At 39.0% G+C, this 25,688-nt stretch overlaps 1 protein-coding gene across 6 annotated transcripts in view; it reads right to left on the bottom strand.

Annotated features, from left to right (window-relative positions):
• The window catches only part of LOC6042530 (fat-like cadherin-related tumor suppressor homolog), a 660,890-nt gene that overhangs the window by 246,037 nt on the left and 389,165 nt on the right, over positions 1–25,688 (bottom strand). For all 6 annotated transcript variants that reach the window (XM_038257357.1, XM_038257356.1, XM_038257355.1 and 3 more), the window contains exon 3: positions 5,789–6,688. In XM_038257357.1, the coding sequence (XP_038113285.1) occupies positions 5,789–6,649 (861 nt within the window). In that variant the 5' untranslated portion in view covers positions 6,650–6,688. The remainder of the gene's footprint in view (positions 1–5,788; positions 6,689–25,688) is intronic.

Raw genomic sequence — 25,688 nt, forward strand, 5'->3', positions numbered from 1 at the left:
ATTGTCTCACAGAAGGCATAAATATTGAATTGTTCACCGAAAAATATTGTAACTTTGTGTGGCAATTGCACTTGAATGTGGCGTTCTCTGTTTTAGGGTTGTTCAAGTTTTTTTTTTAACTTTTCTGAAAAGCATATAAACTTTAATTTTGCAATTTAGAAAAAATGATACCAGTAATCTAGACTTTAATTAAATTTTTTTAGCATCCCAACTTCAATCGTAAATCTTTCACCTCATGTGCATTTATGTGCAAAAGGTGCACAGTTAGGGTTGCGCGCGCGCTTGAGGCATGTACGTACTCTGGGAAATTCAAATTATTATTGGGTACCCCCCCCCCCCCTCAACCCCTCCAAGACCGGGATGGGATCGTCCCGGGGCAGTCATAAATAAAAGCAATTGAGTTCGTCGAGGACACTCTGCCGGCCGGCCACGCTGGAAATGGAGAAAAAATCCCTAGTTTATAGCCATGATATATTGGCCGTTAATAAACGCACACGATGGCTTCGGGGGCTGATGCGTGGGAGTTTGTGTGCAACGCGAGCCGATGGTAATTAATTAATAAAATTGTGCTGAGTTATTCTCTGACAGGGCAGTTAAAAGATGTTTTTGAATTTGGTTGAAACTTTGAGCGTATGGTTCGTGTAACGCACACTCAACTGCATTGAAACTAAATCATTATGCTTAGACTGTTGTTAAATCATTTTCGATATTAGAATATTTTTTTTAGATCAAATCAAATTTTATGAATGACCACGAAAGCCACGAAATTTGAAATATTCAATTGAAATATTGGATGCAGTTTCCACATAAAAAATGTATGTCAAATTTAGAACTTTTTTTGAACTTATTGTACAAAAAAATATTCAAGAAAATGCAGATAATGAATAACACATTATTCTGATTAATTTGCAATACGTCGTAAAAGCCATCGCGAGCTACGACACTTATTTGATTATTTTTTCTCTAAAACAAATCAAGTGTTTATAAAGGAGCGGCCGTGGCTGCCTGGTTACGGTGTTCGCTTTGTAAGCGAATGGTTCTGGGTTCGATGCCCATCTGCTCCCAACGAGAAAGTTAAGAACACATAAATTTGAAATTGAACGAAAAATCAAAGTCGCTCTTGGCGGGGTTCGAACCCCCGTCCTTTGGATTGGTAAGCAAAAATGCTAACCACTAGGCCATGACGACTTGGTGAGCGTGGACTGGAATTAGGAATACTGTCACAGAGAGCGAGTTGTGGCGCTATTACAACCACGGCAAATAGTGTCCAGGGCATTCGTGGAAATACAATGTCCCATCCCAGAGGGTCCCGGAGTACCAAACCTTCTTAGCATGGTGCTCCCAACGAATACAACCAAAATCTCGGAGCGCTTCTTCCTCCCCTGTCGATTCAGAATTGTGTTGTTGTTCGAACACTCTGTGCTCAAACTCAACCCAATTACGAGTCATCTCTGCGATACGGCTTTACGTAGTAGGCCTGGCCGCTTTAACGCTTGTGATGTTTCAGTGCATTCCGATGCAATGGCGCACTACAAATGTTAATAAATGACAAGAAGAGTGCTAGGCGTCATCTAACCTAAGGCACTCTCCAGGATGCCTTCGAAAGATTGGCTGCGCTAGGGTCTGATTAGATTAGATTAGATTAGATTAGAAAACAAATCAAGTGTTTATTATTTTTCAATAAAGTGCTTCTAGAGGATGGATAGATAATTAGTAAATTGATCGAGAATCGATGAAAAACGGCTTTGTTTACAAGTGGCACATAAGTCCATTTGAAAACCAATCCGATAATTCTAACATAATTACATTATTGCACAAAATTCCAGAAAGATGTTTAAAGAACATTGTTCAACACTACAATAACAATAAAAGCAAAAATTTTGAGCTTTTTTTAATCGTTTGAATTGTTTAAAAAATCGCCATGATCAAGTAACGAGAAAAGTACGAGAAAAAAAATAACACTTTCATTCAAAACTATGTTTTTATTCATTTGATTTGATATCGACGCTTGTCGTACGTCGATTTTTGACGTTTCAAGAAAACGCGTTTTAATGTTTGACCTTGAATAAACTAAAACGAGAGCATGCAATGTAAACAATAATAAACGTGTTTTGTTTTGCTGAGTATTCTGTGCATTTTTCATATCATGTTGAAATCAAATTTACTAAGCATTTTGCAATGTATTATCAATTTCAGGGATTTAAAAAATATGCAGCTGATATTGCTAAAGTTTTACCTAAACTTGATCAAAATATTCAAATTTCCCTGTTGCTGAAATTAAGGAAAACAAAAAACATGTTATTAAACCTATTTTACTGATTTTACTCTTCAGAAATATGGGTCATAATCCCCATATTTCTGTGCCTCGTTTTAAAGCATAAGTAAATTAAATTTCTAAAATCATAATAAAATTTAAATATCTGAATAATTAAGAGCGAGTTTTTCACCAATGTGTAACAGGTCGTATCGAGGTGCTCCAATTTGGATGAAACTTTAAGTGTTTGTTTGTCTATACATGAGATGAACTCATGCAAAATATGAGCCCTCTACGACAAAGGGAAGTGGGGTAAAACGAGCAATGAAGTTTGAGGTCCAAAAATCATAAAAAATCTTAAAATTGCTCGCATTTTAATAAAACTTCATCATTTCCAACTCTCTTAGATGCATTCGGAAGGTCTTTTGAAGCACTTCAAAATGAGCCATAGACATCTAGGATTGGTTTAACTTTTTCTCATAGCTTTTGCTAATTACTGTTAAAAATGGATTTTTTTGAAACCTTAATATCATTTTGCAACAGCCTCCAACACCCATACCCTTTTAGGTCAAAAGTTAGGGAATTTCATGGACTATAAGCCTACGGCAATAACTTTTTGGCCAATTGCAGTTTTTCTCATAGTTTTTTTGATTTTTCTATAACAAACTTTTTACAACGTTAGTTTTTGCCCTGTAGGCTCCCATAGCGACACTTATTGGTCTCAATTTTGTCATATTCGGAATCCTCAGAAAATTTCACGTTAGTTAGAAGTAATGAAGTTGTAAATTTGAAAAGTACAATAAATTTCCCATAAAATGACATGTTAAAGAAAATTTTACAGTCGAGTAACGGAAAATGGGAGAATTTTTAAAACTTTTTTAGTGTTTTTTTCGATGAAAAATACGTTTTTTCGGAATTCTGAGTACGCCATCAAATCGGGCGTCTAATTTTACATAAAAGTCTCTTTGACACCTAATTTCTATTTCATCACCGTTTCAGACTGCAAATTATTTAAAAACACCTCTTTTTTCACATGCTCAAAAATGGAAGGGGTCGTACCGCCCCTCCGTCATGAGATATCAAAAAACGGACCTCGGATTCGTGATCAGGGACAAAAGTTACCCCTTAGGACAAAGTTTCACGCAAATCGAAGAGAGGTCGGGGCAACTGCTGTGTGAGTTGGCGGAGAATTACCCATCTTTATTTTTAAAGAATTTTCTAATCGATTTCGTGTCTTAAGCAAAGTTGTAGGTTATGTTCAGGGTTAGGTTTCCAGATTAATCTAGAAATGCCAGATTTTTCTAGTGCCTAACAGAATAAAGATAAACCATGCTCTATTCGAGATTTCGACAGATTTAGCAAGATTTTTAGTTTTCAGACGATTTTTAAATAGTTTTTTAACCAAAATAATCGTTCCTATCGATTAATTCTTTATTTTGGGTTTTGATTATAGAAGTTTATTTTTACTCTGGTTATGATGAGACCTATCGGAAAAACAACATTGGTACTCAACTTAAATCGGTTTTGATTATTTCACTTTTTATCACTAAAAGATTAATTCCCAACATAACTATTTTTCGATTTTTATTTTTTAATGGTTGCAGAGATACGACTTCCGTTTTTTAATATTGAAAAAAAGATCAAATTTAAAAAAAAAATGTAATTACGTTGAGAAACTATTTACATTTCCTGTAATTTTTTAACGACGAAATGGCCTTATTTTCTCTACCAAAAATAATAAATGGGAAAATTAATGTTTAATACCAGTACAAAAAAGTTTTACTTTTCAGCACTGAGTGGGGTGCTGAAAATTATTCGAAAACACTTGGCTTCAGTTTGGTTTCTATGAAAGAAAAATCGGAACTTTTCAGCGCTTTCGAATAAAAATAGTTCCAAAAAAGTTCAAAGCTTTTATTTTTTTTAGCTTTTATTTTTGAACAAATTTTGATTTCGGAAATAAAATTTTAAGGATTTTGAATTCATTTTCATTGGAAAGAGCGTGTGATTTTCGTTAAAACACTCTTTTGAACAATTTTTTTTAACATCTTTATTTTCATTTTCTAATCTAATCTAATCTAGCACAAACGCAGCCAGTCCGATGAAAGCATGCTGGAAAGTCTTGTGATTAGATTACGCCCCAAGCATTTTTCTTGTCAATATTAATAATTGCAGTACATCCGCACGGAGAAAAAAGAGTTCCCAAAATCGTGAACAAGCGTTCATGAAAATAGGAACCACGAACAAAGTGTTCAAATCTCATGGTACGATTTCGAAAAACGTACCATGAAATTTGAACACTTTGTTCGTGGTTCCCATTTTCATGAACGCTTGTTCACGATTTTAGGAACTCTTTTTTCTCCGTGCGAGAACATCCGAAAAGAACAAATCCGAAACCGTCGTGAAATTTTGTAAAAATTGGCCAAAAGATGCGAGAAATAACTTGAAAAAAAAACATAGGAAAACGTCAAATTTACGACACCGAAAAATTTTTCCGTCAAAACTCCAAACAACTTTACTTTCATTTTCGCTTTTTTTTTTTCAAAAGGTCCATTGTACATTGGAAACTTCGGGTGCATTGTTTGTTTTAAAAAAGTAATCTAGATTTTTGTTCTGTTTAAACGTGTTGAAAAGTAACATTTTTCAATATTTTTCGATTTAAACGTTAAATTTATTTAAAACATGGAAGTAAAATTTCGTTCAAAAAGCGTTTTTTCGTAACTGTAAGCAACTTGTTGCGAAACATGTTTTTAGCACTCATCGTATTTATACAATACGGTAAACCTCATTGGGTAAATGTATGACCCAGGGTGATAAAATGTTCTTTTTGTGACTTGTTGCATTTAGTAATATTTAATAATCCGAATCAAATTCAAACAATTGTACCGTTCTCAAGATATAGCCACATTTGAATATATATATTTTTGATTTTTAAACACTATGAAGCTTTTCTAAATTCATTGAGTTAATTCATAAGTGAACCCGTATTGTATCATTTGGGATTTGTGTACTTGTTGTGTGATGTAATAAGCAAATGAAAAAAATCTTTAAGTTTATTTTGCATTTTAAAAATACCTCTTAGAAGAAAAGATCTTCTCTTAAAAATATGTTTAAAAATATGAGAAACATTCCTTTAAGTTTCAATTGGTGACTTTGAAAATTTTACTATTAGTTTCTGAGATACAGCCTCACAAAAAAATTTAATTAAAATGTCAAGAGCATTTTAAATGAAAAGATCAGACAATTACACAAAGTAATATGTTTTTATTTCACATTGAAATGGTTGAGATTTCGGGACATTAAAAATGAAAATTTCAATTAACAATTGGATCTTGAAAAATAGCACCAGATTTAATGTATTAAAAAAATATCCTAAATCACTTATGATTGATTTATGCTCAAATGAAGAACAGGGAAAGGCAATTTTGTCTGAAACTTTTTCATATTCATTTTTATAAATAGATTTTTACAGATTACACCAATTTTCCTAGAAAAATATTAATTTAGTTTCGACCAGTACAGTATAAAAACACCTACCTGTCGAATCTTAATCTTCACCCGCGCCTTGCTCGCCTGATTCCGCCCCGATCCGGACCCAATCCCCCGATCGCTAGCCGTAACCGTGAGCTCGTGCAACGACCGATCCGTAAACTTCAGTGGCCTCGTCAGCGTAATCACACCCGTCGTTGGGTGCACCGCAAACTGTTCCGTCTCGTCGAGGATACTGTAGTAGATCTCCCCGTTCAAACCCAAATCAGCGTCCTCGGCGATTACCCGCAGGATGCTTTTGTGCAGCGGAGTGTCCTCGGAGATCGTCACCGAGTATTCGGTCGGGTAGAAGAGCGGACTTAGGTCGTTGGTGTCCAGGACCCGGACGTCGATTGTGGTGTCCGCTTCCAGCGAGATTCGGCTCTTGCCTTCGCGCTTCGTGGCCGTCGCTTTGACCTCCAGCCGGTAGCTGTCGCCCTTCTCCCGGTTCAGCACTACGTTGCTGGTGCGCAGTCGGATCGCCAGGAAGGCAAAATCCCCGACGAGGCGCTCCTCGGCCTTGAAGAACTTGTCCTTGTCCCCGCTGACGATCTTGTACTTGACGTCCAGCTCGGGCGTCACGTAGATTCCGAGCCGGTCCTCGTTCGGCGGTTGCACGGCGTACGTCTTGCCGACGCTGTTCTCCGGAATCGACACGTTGTACAGGGCGTGGGTGAACTGGAACACGTACTTGTCCGAAAGACCCCCGGTGGGGTCGTCCTGTTGCTGATGTAGAATGCCGCCATCGTGGGCGTTTGGGACGGGAGCGGGGTCGCCGAGAGCGCGCGTTATCAGGCCGGCCAGAACAACCGACCGGACAACCGTGAGTAACCGCGCTCGTGACACTCCGCCCGCCACTCCTGGGACCATCTTTAGCTAGCGTTAGCTCATGTTAGGCCTCAGCACCATCTGGAAGGGAGAAGGAAGGAGAAGAATAAAGCATTAGCTCACGCCGGGTAATATCGCTTAATTTTGTAACCGTAAAAAGATTGTTATTGCGAAGTTTATAGTCCCATCCCTCACATTTGCTTGTGTGTTTTCACCCTTTTTTTTCTTGTATATAACGGTAAGCGGTAGGTTTATGGTGTTGGAATACACACATACATACAGTAGTACGGGTTTGTGTACACAGAAAAAAATAATCCGGTAAATTTACATCATTTATGATGTACCAAAAGTGCACGTCATTAATGATGCGAATTTACATCAAATTCATTGTAAATTTAAGTGTCTTCCAATGTAATTGTGCCGAACTAAAAGCGCTACGAAAACATGTAAATTTCCGATGAAATCTACGTAAATTTACCCAGGTTTAAATTTTTTTACTCCGTTGAATTTGAAATCTGATGTAAATTTCAAATGCTCAAACGGTCGAAATGCAGTTTTATTCAAACAATGTTTATCAGATAATCATTTCAAACTGCATTCGACATTTAGCTTGAAAAATAAGTATCAGATTTTAAATTCAACGGAGTGATATCAAATTACATAAAATGCACAAATGCTTGGTTGCTATGCAGATTGTGATTTTAGCTCTGCGGAATTAAGTAGGGAATAAAAACATGAAATACTCACAGTTATGAAAAACATCGTTCACCTTCACCACTTAAGATCCTCCTAGCCGATATCTATCGGGATCAGCTTACTATTCACCCTCGACGGATCGACCGCGACCACCTGCTCCAGCTTGTCGCCGATCGACTCTTAACATTCCAACGCCCAAGGCTCCAAAAAAGTTGGAACGGTAACTTCAACTCGCTGGTTCTCGGGCCTAACTCAACCAATCAAGATGATTCTTCTTTCCAGTGATTTGTTAGGATGTCTAGATAAATCTAGAACTTTGCAGAACTTAATTTGATCAAATCTGTAATTTTTGCGATCAAAAATATCGTTCCAACTTTTTTTTTCGCGTGTAAAAAAAAATCGCCGAAAATTCCGCGGAGGTAGTCTTTTTAAAAAAGGTGGAACGATGTTTTCGGTCGCAGAAATTACAGATTTGATCAAATTAAGTTCTGCAAAGTTCTAGAATCATCTAGACATCCTAACAAATCACTGGAAAGAAGAGTCATCTTGATTGGTTGAGTTAGGCCCGAGAACCAGCGAGTTGAAGTTACCGTTCCACCTTTTTTGGGAGGCTTGGGCGTCCGTGTAAGTTGGACATGCGTTGGGCGCTCCAGTGTTAACCCAGAAGTGTATGCACTCGAACTATCTCGAACAGGGAGCTGAAATTAATCACAACATTATTCAATGGTAATTAATGCCGCTTAACTGTCCTTCTTACAAGTGGAACTGGAACCGGCAAAGTCATAGATGGTCCTGTTGGCGATATGACGATTTTCATCGTCGGAAAGTACGTTTTCGCCACCATCCCCCGCTGTTCCAGTGTTGCCTCTTGCAAGTGCAGGTCACCATCGCTTCTATCTGACGTCTTCGGCCAGATTCGACCCGTTTGACCTGAACGGTTCTTCAAGAACGATAGGCGCAGTGTGCGGGCCGCAAAGTAAAAAGAACAAAATGTATACTCTGGTAATTGATGAAAATCTACCACAACTTACCAGCTGAGTGAATTGCTTCTGGGCTGTTTCATGTGTTAGTGTGAAGCCCCACTTGCCGTTGCCCCCCAGTGATTGCTTTGATCAGCTGGTCTGTTTTGTCCAGATTATCATACGATAAGGCGTTGGGCCGTGGATTAAGCCCTTCCTGGAAACTCGCTCAAACAGACAGAGGCGCATCATCGGTCGGTCGGCCCAAGGGATGCGCATGCGCAAACTTCACAGTGGTGGTTTCATCTTGCAACGGGAATCACGTTCTCACCGCTGTCCAGATCTGTTTACTTCGAAGCTGGACCTTTCTGAAACTCCAGTCCAGTCGATTCCTTCGCCTCTTGACGGCTTTCTTCCACGAGTAATCTGTCTCGAATTCCTTGATGTTCGTAAGCTTCCCTCTGGCGACCACCGTTGGTTTCCGGAACCGACTTCATGGCCCACCGTAAATGCTCCTATCTGATCTTTTTTCCTCTTGACACTTCCGACAAACTGCGACGAAAATTTCACCACTAAACCGACCACGGATGCTACGAAACGATTGCAGTAGGCGGCTCTGCGATACTGCCCACCCAAATATTTACAAACAAATAAATGACATTAGCAGTCAATGAAGATGCAGTATTATAGACCGGCAAAAGAAAATGATGATTTTCTTGTCGGAGTTCAACTTACCCAAGTTAGAGTACTAAGAATCCCAAGTGAAATGTTTTATTGTTAAGGCAGACAAAAATCAAAATACGAGCGCAACCTGTCAAAGCCTGTTGCGCCACAGGCTGATGTACACGCTTACGACAAAGCACTCCATTTTTGTACGGCGCAACAGATTTTTTCGCGAAACAGAAGATATCGACGCCAACATTTCAAAAAGCATTATGTACAAACCATGCGTTTTGAGAAAAACGCATTTGAATGTTGAGCATCTATTTTCAATTCCCATTTTAATATAAAAGCAAAATAAGATGTTCTAATGATAACAAACGATGAAAAACGTTGCTTTTATTGATACTTGATCATCCAAATTCAATAAAACATTATTTCCGTAATTTTATTTGAGAAAAACAAACATAACTTCTTTTGAAATCACCAACGTTTATATCACCCTGCTGGCATTGAGGGGGACGCTTTGTTATGATTCGGTTTTCTTCGCCGAATGTACATGGCGCTTTGTTTATGTTGCTTTTTTTCCGTCACGAGGTTCATGTAGTCTTTTGTTTGACAGGTTGACAGGGCTATATAAACAGAGACTGCTGATGGCAGAGATTTTGTTTATGTTACTTTATTTAAAATCATAATTAAACAGACTTTACTGAAGTAACTTTTACTCATTTTTGGTGGAGAGGTAGCTTATTAGGAGTACTTTCAGAATATGCAATAACCCAGAAAGTGTCAAAATGTACATGATGTCTTTTGAAATGTTACCGTCGATATGCGCACTTCGGTTTGGTGGTGTGCGAATAATACATTTTGATGAATCAAATTAATTGGCTATTTATCTCGACATGGCATTTTATATTAAAGATTAAATTTTGAAAAGGTCCTATCTGCATAGGAAACCCATGACTCATAGGTTGTTTTGAAAATTTACTCTAGAATTTAATTTTTTTAAATGTTAATCAAGCAAAAATAGCAGTTGATCATAAAAATTGTCTCTAAATGCGCTCTAAAATCGTCAAATGTGAGTTGAAATCTCGGGTTAGTTTTCGAAAGGTGCTAAGCGCTAGTTGTTAACAAATCCGTTTTTTTTATCGGTTCCCGGTCAATTAACGCACTAGCAAATTAAAAAAAAGCTTTGAATTGTTCATCTGTACGTTTTTTGAATGATATTTAATGAATAACGATGAATATTTAGATTGTTTAAGAGAAAAATTGAAATAAGTGTCGGAGGTCGCGATGACTATAAGGACGTATTGTAAGGGACCATCCATAAACCACGTGGACACTTTTTTGGGAATCTGTTAGCCACCTTCCCCCTCGTGGACAATTGTCCATACAAAAAAAAAACTTTTTTGTATGGAACGTGGACAATTGCCAAAAGGTATCAGAAATGGTTTAATAGCGTGCTTCAAACCGTTGTACACCAAGATTATCATTGTATATACCCGTTTAATCTTAAGCAATGATTTATCGAAGGGTAAAATATATTAATAATTAAATTACTAAAATAATTTGATCATTCAAACCAATTTTCATCCATTTTGCAATTTTGCAAAATTTATTTTTTTCATGCAAAACTTGATGAAAACTTGCTTCCTAACTTCCTACTGAATTATTTATTATTCTTTTTTAAATGGAAAAGCCCAAAGAAGCTGTAATTGAACGATTAAGTATTCAAATGGAAACATGCTGTTCCCCTATGAATAAGGCAGCAAATATACATTTCAGTTTTTCTCCCGTTTCGAAGCAGCATAGAAACTGGCATGAACAATCTTTTACTCACTTTTGGGTAAAGCTGTGTTAGCGAATATAAGAGGGCAGTATTTGTCGGAGTTGTAATACATTCAAATTATTGGTTTACCAAGATAGCCGTGTATTAAAATTTGGACAACTTTGACAGCAGTTTTTCCCAAAACATATTTATCAGAATTGTTTGAATTTCCGATGAAGGGTATTTTTTAAATTATTGAAAGTGTGAAAATTTGATAATTCGTGGCAAAGCATTCAAAAAACACCATGAAAAGTATAATTTCAGCAAAAGAATAGCTGAATGCTCGTTTGAACTCACCGGAGGAATGATTTCGGACTAGCAGCTAGCAACCAAGGCTGCCCGTCAAAGTGACCCTTACGCCGGCCGGTGCCATGAAAAATTCCCTTGTAAAGTTCACATACCAGTTGTCAAGGAATTCCTGGACGCAAGTTACCGTTAGATTGGTGGTGCAGGAATACGGTAAACACATCAAGATTGATCTGCATTCCTCGCCGGTGGAAGTCGGTGCTCCTTTACCTGGTCTATTTACCCGATTAACGCCAAGCTTGCTTCGAGGACATCCAGCTGGTCTGTATCTGAGGTGAACGCGTGAGGTGGTTCCAAGCTCCAGGTTAGCTCGCCCTTTGCCTTCCGGCTTCCGGCATCAAATTTAGTCTCGCCCTTTGCCTTCTGGCTTCCGGCATTATTTCCTCCACCAATTCAGGATACAGCTACAAGCAAGGCTACAATTAGTTTGATAACTAATTATCAATCACTTTACTTCTTTTGTATTAATAGCGATCTAATTTCAGATACTTACGTTTATTCGAATTGCCAAAACATTAAACAGATGTCAGCCGCAACCTTTTTGAAGTGGCCCTTAATTGGCATCCTTTGTTTTCCAACAGTCTGGTAATAGCTGCATCCATCATAACATTTGTGAAGATTTTACCGTAGAATCGAGCACTTAAAACTTACGAAACAACTTTAATTTGAGCACGCAAAACAATCATAACATTGTCCTGATTTGTTGTCGTCATCAGCTTGAACTGTCATTCTCAAAATAAAGTTACAACTTAAATGTAAATGCTTTTTGAGTTTACATTTACAAAAAATTACATCAAGTAAACATTTACATGCTTTTCATATTTCAAATTTTTGCTTTCTCAGAATCAACAGTTCGATTTAAGTTAGATTCATGCGTTACATTGAATCTAAATTTACATTATGGTTGTTTAAATGCGATACAACTTTTACAATGAATTTCAAAATTACATTGAGCATGTTTACATGCAAAACATAGTTTCAGTGTTGAGTAAATTTACATTTTTTTTTCTGTGTATTTCTCCGGTTTTTATCTGCAACCTAGTTGTGGTTAACAGGTGCGTTTTCTTCAATCTTATGAAACGTCAAGAGTTTTTGAAAATCTTGAATCTCTCGAATCTGTTGAAACTTTTGAATTTCGTGAGTTCTTGAATAGCTTGAATCATATGAATCTCTGTACCTCGAGTCTGTTGAACCTTTCAAATCTATCAAATTTCTGTCTGTTCTGAATTTCATCAATCTCTAGGGTGTCTTAAATTACTTGAATATCAGGAATCTGTTGAATTCTTAAATCTCTGAAATTAATATGATTAATCTATTGAACCTCGAGAGACTGTTGAAAATCTTGAATCTCTCGAATCTCCTGAGTCGAACCTCTTGAAAAAACACTAGAATCTTCGAAATGACTTGAATTTGTAGAGTTTCTCTTGTGTTTATTTAATTTCTTGAATATATTGAATCTTTTGAATCTTTCAAATCAATAGAATCTCATCTTGAATATCTCTTCTCTTCGCGCAGTCACAAAAAATACTGACATTTCAATCTCTATGATCTACAGAATCTTAGTCTTATAACCAAGACCTGTAATTTTCGACGATTCTGCATTTCCTGACGATATTTTAACCCGTCACCCTCACCAACACCCCTGGCCCCGTTGCGAATATCGTTGCGCACCTCTTATTCCACGTGAGAACACCACGCGCTCACATAAATCACGCGTTCTGCTGTTCTTGGGTGACGCTTTCACACGCTGTGACCTCCCACCACCGCAAACCAAGAACCCTTACGAAGGATGCTGGGGCGCTGCAGAACCAGAAGACGACGACGGTTCAGTTTAATGTGTTTTAAGGTTTTTGAACACACACATACGTATGGGCAAGGAGCAGCATGATTCATGGCGGACACGTCATAATTTCCGCTTTTTTTTTGTTATGAAATGCAATTTAAAGACCACTGGGAGGGAGTGTGTGTAGAGTTGGGACGCTAGGGTCACTAGAAACCTTGGATGTTGACTTCTGTAATCTTGAAAATTGATTCTTGAAACTATTTTGAACTCTTGCCAACTTTGTAAACTCTTGGAGTCCTGGGCCCTAGAAACCATTATAGCCATGGGCACTTTAAATATTGGGGTCTCCAAATCTTGAAGTCTTGAGTTCTAGCAAAGATTTACTGTTAAAGCCTCGGAAATATTGGAATCCTGGAGTCTTCAGCATTTGAAGACTTTTGAGTTTGAAATTTTGAGTTTTGGATGTCTTGAGCTTTGGACTCTCGGCTCCAAGAACTGGTCTTAGGCTCTTGGAGTATTGAGCTTCTTGAGTATTGGGCTCTTGGAGTCTCGGGCTCTTGGAGTCGTGGGCACTTGACATCTTGGGCACTTGACGTCTCGAACACTTAAAATCTTGGGCACTCGAATTCTTCACCCAAAGTTAAAGAACGAGGGGAAAGTCCTCCCGAAAATAAACGTGATGAAAGTACTATTTTGCGTGAGTAAAGACCTCTCGCGAGTTCATTCGTTCATTGACGAGTTCATCCAATTGAGTGGCTTATATGGACAAATGACCACCACTTAGTCACCGAACCATGGTGGCCTATACGGCAAAGGCACGGTTCAATAAGCCGAAGGTCTTGGGTTCGAATCTCGGTACCGGTACTTTTTTTTTGATAGATGAACTTTTTTGGAAAATGAACCCATGAGGAAAGTACTCACGGCAATTTCGGGATTTATCCTCTCCGTCCGCATACAGTAGCATTTTACTACCGAATCGTGCTCTTCATCCTCTCGTATGCCGATGCCCAGTTCTGGGTGTTGAATTCTTGGAGTCTTATGCACTTGGAGCCTTGGGCACTTGAAGTCTTGGGCACTTGAAGTCTTGGGCTCTTGGAGTCTTAGGCTCTTGGAATCTTGGGCTCTTGGAGTCTTGAGCTCTTGTAATCTTGGGCTCTTGGATTCGTTGGTTCTTGGATTCTTTGTTTCTAGGATTCATGAGCACTTGAGCTTATGAGCACTTGGGTTAATGAGCACTTAATGTCTTGGGCACTTGACATCTTGGGCACTTGAAGTCTTGGGCACTTGAATTCTTGGAGTCTTGGGCTCTTGAAGTCTTGGGCGCTTGAAGTCTTGGGCTCTTACAGTCTTGAGCACTATGAGTCTTGGAATCTTGGGCTCTTGGATTCTTTGGTTCCTGGAGTCTTAAGTACTTGGAGTCTTCAGCACTTGAAGTCTTGGACACTTGAAATTTTGGGCACTTGACGTCTCGAGCACTTAAATTCTTGAGCACACGAATTCTTGGGTTCTTGGAGTCTTATGCACTTTTAGTCTTGGGATCTTGAAGTCTTGGGCTCTTGGAGTCGTGGGCACTTGACATCTTGGGCATTTGACGTCTCGAGCACTTTAAGTCTTGGGCACTCGAATTCTTGGGTTCTTGGAGTCTTATGCACTTTGAGTTTTGGGATCTTGAAGTCTTGGGATCTTGGAGTCTTGGGCTCTTGGAATCTTGGGCTTTTGTATTCTTTGGTTCCTGGAGCTTGAGCACTTGGATTCTTGAGCACTTTGAGTCATGGGCACTTGAAATCTTGAGCACTTGAAAGCTTGGGCTCTTGGAGTCTTGGGCTCTTGGAGTATTGGGCTCTTGGAGTCATGTAATCTTGGATTCTTTGGTTCCTGTAGTCTTGTGCACTTGGAACCTTGGGCACTTGAAGTCTTGGGCACTTGAAGTCTTGGGCTCTTGGAGTCTTGGGCTCTTGTAATCTTGGGCTCTTGGATTCGTTTGTTCTTATTCTTTGTTTCTAGGAGTCATGAACACTTGAGCTTATGAGCACTTGGGTTAACGAGCACTTGGAGTTTTGAGCACTTGAAGTCTTGGGCACTTGACATTTTGGCACTTGAAGTCTTGGGCACTTGAATTCTTGGAGTCTTGGGCTCTTGAAGTCTTGGGCTTTTGAAGTCTTGGGCTCTTACAGTCTTGAGCACTTGGATTCTTGAGCACTATGAGTCTTGGAATCTTGGGCTTGAGTCTTGGAATCTTGGGCTCTTGGATTCTTTGGTTCCTGGAGTCTTGAGTACATGGAATCTTCAGCACTTGAAGTTCTGGGGCACTTGAAATCTTGGGCACTTGAAGTCTTGGGCACTTGACGTCTCGAGCACTTAATGTCTTGGGCACTCGATTTCTTGGGTTCTTGGAGTCTTATGCACTTTTAGTCTTGGGATCTTGAAGTCTTGGGCTCTTGGAGTCGTGGGCACTGGACATCTTGGGCACTTGACGTCTCGAGCACTTAAAGTCTTGGGCACTCGAATTATTGGGTTCTTGGAGTCTTATGCACTTTGAGTTTTGGGATCTTGACGTCTTGGGCTTTTGGAGTCTTGGGCTCTTGGAATCTTGGGCTTTTGTATTCTTTGGTTCCTGGAGCTTGAGCACTTGAAAGCTTGGGCTCTTGGAGTCTTGGGCACTTGAAGTCTTGGGCTCTTGGAGTCTTGGGCACTTGAAGTCTTGGGAACTTGAAGTCTTGGGCACTTGAAGTCTTGGGCTCTTGGAGTCTTAGGCTCTTGGAATCTTGGGCTCTTGGAGTCTTGGGCTCTTGTAATCTTGGGCTCTTGGATTCGTTTGTTCTTGGATTCTTTGTTTCTAGGAGTCATGAGCACTTGAGCTTATGAGCACTTGGGTTAATGAGCACTTGGAGTTTTGGGCACTTGAAGTCTTGGGCACTTGACATTTCGGGCACTTGAAGTTTTGGGCACTTGAATTTTTGGAATCTTGGGCTCTTGAAGTCTTGGGTTTTGAAGCCTTGGGCGCTTAGATTCTTGAACACTTGGATTCTTGAGCACTATGAGTCTTGGAATCTTGGGCTCTTGGATTCTTTGGTTCCTGGAGTCTTGAGTACTTGGAGTCTTCAGCACTTGAAGTCTTGGGCACTTGAAATCTTGGGCACTTGAAATCTTGAGCACTTGAAGCCTTGAGCACTTGAAGTCTTAGGCACTTGAAGTATTGGGCACTTGAAAGCGTGGGCTTTTGGATTCTTGAGCACTTGAAGTCTCGAGCACTTGAATTCTTGGGCACTTGACGTCTTGGGCACTAGAAGTCTTAGGAACTTGAAGTCTTGAGCATTTGAAAGCTTGGGCTCTTGGAATCTTGGGCTGTTGTAATCTTGGACTCTTGGATTCTTTGGTTCCTGAAGTCTTGAGCACTTGGATTCTTGAGCATTTTGAGACTTGGGCTTTTGAAGTTTTGGAATCTTGGGCTCTTGGATTCCTTGGTTCCTGGAGTCTTGGAGTCTTGGGCATTTGGAGTCTTGGGCACTTGGAGTTTTGGGCTCTCGGAATCTTGGGATCTTGGAATCTTGGACACTTTTAGTATTGTGAAGTGTTGGAATCTTGGCGTTTTGTGCTCTTTGAGTGTTGAGCTCTTGGAATTTTTGATTCCTGGGATATTGAAGTATTGGGCATTTTGAGTCTTGGGTATCTGAAGTTTTCGGCTTTTGGAGTCTTGAGCTCTTGGAGCTTTTGGTTTCTGGGATTTCGAGCTCTAAGAGTCTTGAGCACTTGGAGTTTTGAGTCCTGATAGTCTTGAACACTTTGAGTCATGGGTATTTTGAGTCTTGGGCACTTGAAGTTTTTGGCTTTCGAAGTCCAGGGTACTTGAAGTCTGGGGCACTTAGAGTCTTGGGCACTTGAAGATTTTGGCTTTAGGAATCTAGGACACTTGAAGTCTGGGGCACTTTGAGTCTTGGGCACTTGAAGTTTTGGCTTTCAGAGTCTAGGGCTCTTGGAGTCTTGGGCACTCGGAGTCGTGGGCATGTTGTATCCTTACAATTTTTGTGCACTTCTTGAGTTCTTGAAGACTATTGGAGTCTTGGGAGCTCTTGGTGAATTGGGCTCGAGGAAACTTGTGAACTTTTGGAGAGTTGTAATTTAATAGTTTGAAATCTTTGTCGTTAGTCATTTATGCGTTTAGAAAATGTGAAATTTAGAGAAAATCTTAAAATTACGAATTGATTCCGATGGTCACCCTGCACCGTCTCAAAACGGTGGTGTAGGCGTACATCATTGCGCTCCACGTAGACGGTGCAAAATAGCTCTGAATTATGGCTTGCAATCTTTTATTGCCTAGAAATGGCCGACACAAATGTTTGTCGGCATCGTCGTCTGTAGCACGGGGACGACATTATTATTGGCCAAATGATCAAACCCGAAAGTAAACTGGAACAAGCGGTTTTTATGTTCGGTGAGACGTTTTACGAGCTTTAAATTACCGTTTGCTGGGACGGGGTTCAACGAGAGCATTAAACGGTATGTAAACGGTTTGTACTGGTGGATTTTTTAAACTTCTTTAAACCAACTTTAAATTTTGCGAAGAACTGCCTCCTTGTGCTATTTTCGCTCAAATTTATTCCCAAAACAAAACAGAACACTTTCCATTTGCCGGCGCTCAACTCAGTGAAAAATCCCACGTGCAGAACCAGTAGAGAAGTTTCCACGGGGTAGAAGATGGGCTTATTGTCGGTTCCCCTCCCGCTCCAGAGCTGGACCACGTCTGAGCAACTGCACTTTGTGGGCAAATTGCAGTATTTTCTGCGCGCAAAAAGTTTGGTCCGTTCTGTGCAAGTTTCCACTTTATTTTTGCCTGGTTCGAGTGGAAGTGGAGTAAAGTACGCGAACAGATTCCTGATGAATACATTATCGTGGACGGACGAAATGCGACACGGTGACCAGATCTTGAGATATCTCGCTGGAGGAATTTTTTGCTCAAATTGGTTGTTAAAGAAATTGGCAGGGTTGCTGGAATTGGCAAATTCCGAGAATCAACACTCCATTCAGTGTTACAAATTTGATTTGAAATTTTATTGGAGTAGAGCTACCGTCCCTTAAGAAGAAGTGCAACACAGTGGACAGAACTCGTCGTCCCTCTGGAATTTCTGAAGAGATGAACTTGGTCACGAGGACCACGTGAAGGACTGGAAGTGGTTGGGTGGGGGACAACTTGCCATTCAAATGCAGATGTAGATTTTCAGAGTGAGTGAATTTCTTTAAATATGCATGCATTAGCATTTTCTGAGTCGGATCTACATTTCTCGTTAGCTTTTTTGTGCCCCCTCCTCGAGTCTTTTTGTCATCGTATCTACATCGAATGCATAAAAAAACGACCAAAATAGGTGAACAACGAGATTCTGGTGAAGGCAAAGTGTTGATGAAAGTTTTAAGCGACTTCGCAGCACTATCCCAACACTGCTGACAATGACTAGCGAACGTGGCGAAATGGCGAAGGTTGAGCTGATTTCGACTTGGTCGTCGTTTTTGCTTAGTACGACCCATTTAACATGGCACTTGGTTGAACTGAACGAAATTCGTGATCCTTGTTACGGCGGGCACAGATTGGAGGACCTTTAAGACGACCTTGTTTGCAACTTAATAAAAAAAAATACTCAAGCCGCAACAACTTTTCTTACTAAATTATTAAATATTTATTCGAAGTCCTTACAAAAGGTAACTACCAGAGTAAGTTTGTCCAAATGCAGGCTTTGTCTCCTTAAAACCACCTTGATCACGGTCGATAAACTTTCCTTCTTTCTTACCCAAATGGAGATAGATGGTCGATTTTTATGGCAAATGACAAGTCGTATTCATTTCTGTTCTGCCATGAATCGTTTGAACTTTTCCACGCCGTGCCCATTCTGGCACCGGATTCATATCTTATAAATCACATGTACCCCACTGTTCAAACGTCTCCGGCACTTTTCTCTGATATGCACATTTTGAAGAAGAAGAAAAAACGCAAAGCACACAGGAGAAAGAAAAAGAACGAGAGTCCACACGTGTACGTGACCTGTCGGGCCTACAAAGTAACCTTTTAAAAGGCAAGCCGGCCTGCCAGAGGCCATCAAGGTAAACGAAAATGACTCCTTTTGCGAGCGCGCGATTTCTGATATAACACGTGCACAGGTCTCACCCCACACAATGCCAGAAGGAGATGGAAAATGTAGAATGTAACACACACTGAGAGAAGGCAGGCAGGAAACATGTTAATGCACTTCCTAAAAACCTCTGGCATCGTGTATTTTTCGTTTCCAGCGTTACATCCTCTGAGAGAAGAATTCGGACGTGGATGTAACATGACTTGTGGGGGATTTCTCGGATTCTTTTAGCTGGATTACCTTGAAAAATAAGAGAAATATAAATTCGGACAGCTTGGAAAATGGGTTCAGTTCAGAGGCAATATGTTTTGTTCTGTCCTGAAATTGCAGAAAAAACATCGACAAATAGAAATACCAAACGTTAAATCAATTCAAAACATTAATCAGCCCTCATATGTTTAAGACAATTTAATAATAAACAGTTTTAACTCTAATATTTTTATTGACATTTTTGATATTGATATAATGCAAAAAAAAAAACAGAAAGTTCAAAAATAATACAGCTTTGATTTGGAAGGCAGAAAAAAAATCATTTCTCACTTTTCATTTCTCATGTCTCATTTCTCATTTCTCATTTCTCATTTCTCATTTCTCATTTCTCATTTCTCATTTCTCATTTCTCATTTCTCATTTCTCATTTCTCATTTCTCATTTCTCATTTCTCATTTCTCATTTCTCATTTCTCATTTCTCATTTCTCATTTCTCATTTCTCATGTCTCATTTCTTATTTTCTCATTTCTCATTTCTCATTTCTCATTTCTCATTTCTCATTTCTCATGTCTCATGTCTCATGTCTCATTTCTGATTTCTGATTTCTGATTTCTCATTTCTCATTTCTCATTTCTCATTTCGCATTTCTCATTTCGCATTTCTCATTTCTCATTTCTCATTTCTCATTTCTCATTTCTCATGTCTCATTTCTCATCTCTCATTTCTCATTTTTCATTTTCTTATTTCTAAATTCTTATTTATCTTTTCTCATTCGGCGTTCTCTCATTTCTCGAAAAAAATCTTTTCAAAAAAAAATGCATAAAAATTTTACAAATATTAAAAGTATTTTTTTAAATGAGTAAAAATATGTAGAGAATGAATATCAGTAAAATGCCTTTGAAACAAATTCTGTCGATTGAAAAAAATATTTCTGCGGCTTTCAGCATAAAAAAAATAGAAAACAATCAATTCAATGTATCTATGAAAACAATTGAAGTTCTTTAAAATTTTATTCCATTGTCAGCGATACAAAGTTCCTTTTCTCACTCGGCTAGATAAGTTCTATGTTTGATGGATGAACCCTCTCTCGAAAGGAGTTCAAGGTTTCCAAAACACTGTATTGAAAACTTAAGGTCCTGTAGCAGAACTGTTAAATTCTAATGAATCTCTAATGAATTTTAATTTTTGTTATTGTTATGAACTTTGACAAATATTTGCAATAACCTATGAAAAAATCTGATGTTGTTTAATTCTATTTAATTTTATTCAATATTTTAATACTTTTTTCTTCGCATACTCTACTTTTTCAAGCATGTTTACGTAAAAATAACGAGATCTAAATTTCAATGCACGCAAACCACTTTATCCTCATTCCGTGCGTCCCGAGAGAGTCCACCACAACTCTGCTGCACACACGAAACCCACTACAAACACACATGCAGTCACTCAGTCACCCGGCTGCAGCTGCAGCAGAAGTCTATTCAAACTTCTCGACCATACATCACGTGTGTGTGCGCCTAGTCGTGCATTTCGTGTTCTTCATATCCATCGCTACCGCAACGCGACCGCTGCTTCGTCTGGTCTGTGGCACTGTGAGAAATGTTTGCCCAAATGTAGGGTTGCTGATGGGAGAGTTGGTTAAGTCGCGCGTTCTAATCAATGGATAACGGTTTGAATCCCGTCAATATTTTTTGAAAAACATTTTTTTACAGTCCTTTTTAAAACGAATGAGGCGGCACAACCAAATGGGAAAAGACGAGTGGAAAACGCTTGATTTTTTTGTCCTTCCATTTTCACCCGTTTCCGTTCGGTACAAATCGCAAGTACAAAGTAAATACACATTCTGCTGGTCGTCTTTGCCCCCCTGTGTGTGTGTGTGGGTGTGTGTGGATGGATGACTGCACTCTTTGGAGGATACACGCTAGAGAGCTTTCCTTCTGTGAAAAATTCTTCACCCACACTTTTCCACCCAACATACTACCCCCACAAATGAATGTGGACGGTTACATTCCGGAAAACACTCGACATGGAAGATAGAACGGTTGTTGGTCTTGCTAGCAGCAGCTCAGGAAGAGCTGGATGAAAAAAAATGCAGATTCAATTGAATTGAAATAAAAAAGGAAACACTTTCCGTTTAGAATGCTTGCTGCTTGCTGGCGAAAAAAAAACCGAGCTAGGAAAAGTGGAGAAGGAAATCGTTCCAGAGTGTAAGGATCCGAGGCAAGGATCCATTACCGGTGTGTGAGAGTGGGATTTTTTTTCGTTCCATTTTCGTTCTCTGAATAGCGAAGGTATGTGTTTCCGGTGGATTAATATGTATGCAGAGACGCTGCTGCTCCCTCCTGGGGAGTGGAAGGAAAATTGTTTATTTTAGCTGCAGGAAATTAGCGCAAAGCCATTCAGCCGTGATTGTGAAGGAAGGTTTGAGCTATGCCGAGCTATTCATGCATTTGGAATTGCAGTCGGTGTAGAATTTATGCAAATGTTTCACAGACGATGGATTTCTTTTGAAAGGGAGAAGTTACAGCTTGTTTTAGAAAGCGTTCAGTTTAATTACTCTTAAATCTCTCGAATCCAAAACCAACCCTAATGTTCCACAAGTTGGTAGAGAAACATATTTTGACTCCAGAGAGTCCTCGGGTAACCCAGGACATCCCAACGCACTAACAAATTAGTCTACCATACTCACTGAAGTTATGCGGGTAAGATCCGTGGTCTTGCTTGTTACGGCGGTAGAATTACCGGTCTTAACTCCAAGATGTTTCTGGTTGACTCATGACATCCCAATACCTTAGAAAAGTAGTCTTCCATATTCGCTGAAGCTATACGGGTAGATTCCGCGGTTAAAAACCGCCGACCTCTTGCTTGTTACGGTGGTAGACCTATAGATCATAACTCCAGGGAGTCCTCAGATGACTCAGGACATCCCAGCACATAAGCAAAGTAGTCTGACATACACAGAAAAAAAAATTATGGTAATATTACATCTGGGAAGGGGTACATCTATTATGTCAGAAAAAAGGTGTAATTTTACCACTGGAAATGTGTAATTTTACCACTTTTCTGGTGTAATGTCACTTTTTCAGTCTAAATTGTGGTAAAATTACATCATAAAAGAGGTAATGTTCAACCTTCCAAAATTACAGCTTCCAAATTTACATTATTTTTTTCTGTGTACTCACTGAAGCTATACGCCTATGTTCCGGAGTCAAAAACTGTCGACTCTGGGTAGGATCCGCTGTCAAATCTTGAAATTTAAACTTGTTTTTTAATAAGATTCTTGCCCAAATTCCCGGAAGTTTCGGATAACCATGTAAGCATGTCACATGACATTGTCACATTTACATTTTGGAAAGTACCCGAACCATAACGAATACCCAAAGATTCTTAATTTAAGTCATATTCTCAATTGAAATCATTAGAGATGAGAAATGAGAAATGACTAATGAGAAATGAGAAATGAGAAATGAGAAATGAGAAATCAGAAATGAGGAATGAGAAATGAGGAATGAGAAATGAGAAATGAGAAATGAGAAATGAGAAATGAGAAATGAGAAATGAGAAATGAGAAATGAGAAATGAGAAATGAGAAATGAGAAATGAGAAATGAGAAATGAGAAATGAGAAATGAGAAATGAGAAATGAGAAATGAGAAATGAGAAATGAGAAATGAGAAATGAGAAATGAGAAATGAGAAATGAGAAATGAGAAATGAGAAATGAGAAATGAGAAATGAGAAATGAGAAATGAGAAATGAGAAATGAGAAATGAGAAATATGAAATGTGAAATAAGAAATGAAAAATGAGTAATGAGAAATGAGAAATGAGAAATGAGAAATGAGAAATGAGAAATGATAAATGAGAAATGAGAATGAAAATGACAAAAGAAAAATGAGAAATGAGAAATGAGAAATTTGAAATGAGACTTGAGAAATTAAAAATCAAATCACAAAGTAACTTTTCCCAACTTCGTTTGAACGCGATTCATTTAAGCACAATTCATTCACCGATCAAAGCATAGCTTTTCACTAACTCTTCTATTCAAATTCAATCTTTTTGAAATATCCTCGCGTTCAACTGAACTCGAAAAGCTATCATGTACTGTCAATGCAAATAGACTCACCGAATGCAACTAACCAACAGGTGGTGGGGCAACATCACCCGGTTCTAATTAACAGAGCTTCATTCGCTTTGATCTCGATTGACGGTTGATTCCGAACATTCGAGTGCTCAGCTTTCAGCGGTTTTGCGGTGTTCAAAATTTGTATCTCCTTTCAAATCAACTCAGCTCAGCTCTGCTCAAAATTGCGAAACCACCGGACTTTGGAAGCGTCATTTGCGCCAGCAGGTCGACGAATTTTGCAAAATTTTCAATGGACGTCAGTTACTCTTCAAGCCTTGCTCTTGTGTGGTGAAAAATGTACATTTCAAAGTGCAAACACAACTCCGAGGCTGCATATCATGCCTCAAATTGTTTCTTCCAATTAGACTAAAACAGAAAGCCCCCTTGTTGACCCAATTATGCCTGCCCACATACCTGATATGATGAGTGCAGAGTAAACTTTCTTCTTTGCCAAGCATTCCGAGTTGATTTACATTCATTCAAGAGACCCCCTCCCCCTCCCCCTCGAACCACTCGTTCTGTCCTAATGGAACAATCCTTAAAATCGCCTACAATTGCAATGACCCAACAGTTTGATGACGGAAGAGGAAAGAGGAACGACCCTCATTGGGACCATCCCTTATTGAAAAGGTGCTCCTGGACTTGAGGCCTCCACACGATGAGCAAACATTCATCGAGAGCTTATTTACCCAAGGCAAGGGAAATTGTTTTTCTTTTACCCCCAGAGTCGACGCGTCGATTTTCCTTCGTTGAGAGGGGGAGATATGGAAAGGGAGATGTTTTCCCCTCATATGAATGTGATTCTTTGCTAAAGACACTTCTGGTTGAGTATGTTTTAACCTTAAGGTGACAACTTTTACCGTACTTTGTCAAAATAAACTTAAATCATCTAAACTTTAACTGTGCGTTTGAAAAACCTACAATTTTTTTATGAAACATTCGTTTTCTTTTATTATATGTCCGAGAAAAACCGAAAAATATTGCAAATAAACCAGTTGAGGGTTAAGGCCCCAACGGCCCTTGTCTCACACGTGGAATGGACTTTCTGAAACAAAAGAGGCACTTTTCTTTGCAAGCCTCCCCCACCCACTTCCTCCCTGGTGGCGAACTCCTTCCCCAACAAAAATCGAACTAGAAAATTCCTTTCTTATTGAAAGATAGGAGGTCTGACTAACTAAAGAGAAGGAGGAGTATCTCTGTCTCTGTTTTTTCTCCCGATAGGATATATAAAATCCATTAGAAGCTATTTTCCTACTCCACAGTAATAATGGATCCAAAGATGTTACCGAAGATTAAAAAAACACGATATCGGAAAACAGCTCCCACACGTTAAACGTGAACGTGATACTCGGATTCGACTCATTGAGCTCAAGCTATAGCTGAATGGCAAGGTGTGCTACTGAAAGGACTCAGTAGCAGCAGAAGAAGGTGTATAAAGTTGCCTCCTGAGGGTGCTTCAGCCCAAGCTAAAGATAAGCAGTTTTGTACGGCGAAGAAAACGTCGAAGATCAGATTATGGGTCTGAAATAGAACCTTTCTGAACGCAAAGTAAGGAGGAAGGAAATGTAGAAACTTTTCAGAAAATGTTTATAATACAATCTGAAAATTCTTAAAATTCTTAAAATTCTTAAAATTCTTAAAATTCTTAAAATTCTTAAAATTCTTAAAATTCTTAAAATTCTTAAACGGTAATTCTCCGCCAACTCACACAGCAGTTGCCCCGACCCCTCTTCGATTTGCGTGAAACTTTGTCCTAAGGGGTAACTTTTGTCCCTGATCACGAATCCGAGGTCCGTTTTTTGATATCTCGTGACGGAGGGGCGGTACGACCCCTTCCATTTTTGAACATGTGAAAAAAGAGGTGTTTTTCAATAATTTGCAGCCTGAAACGGTGATGAGATAGAAATTTGGTGTCAAAGGGACTTTTGTGTAAAATTAGACGCCCGATTTGATGGCGTACTCAGAATTCTGAATAAACGTATTTTTCATCGAAAAAAAACACTAAAAAAGTTTTAAAAATTCTCCCATTTTCCGTTACTCGACTGTAAAATTTTTTGGAACATGTCATTTTATGGGAAATTTAATGTACTTTTCGAATCTACATTGCCCCAGAAGAGTCATTTTTTCATTTAGAACAAAATTTTTCATTTTAAAATTTCGTGTTTTTTCTAACTTTGCAGGGTTATTTTTTTAGAGTGTAACAGTGTTCTACAAAGTTTTAGAGCAGACAAATACAAAAAATTTGATATATAGACGTAAGGGGTTCGCTTATAAACATCACGAGTTATCGCGATTTTACGAAAAAAAAAGTTTTGAAAAAGTTGGTCGTCATCGATCATGGCCGTTCATGGTCACCCGCGACAGACACGGACGACGAAACAAAGAGAAACGCAAAA

This window comes from Culex quinquefasciatus, chromosome 2 (assembly GCF_015732765.1).
Source record: "Culex quinquefasciatus strain JHB chromosome 2, VPISU_Cqui_1.0_pri_paternal, whole genome shotgun sequence".
In the NCBI taxonomy this organism is placed as follows: Eukaryota; Metazoa; Arthropoda; class Insecta; order Diptera; family Culicidae; genus Culex; species Culex quinquefasciatus.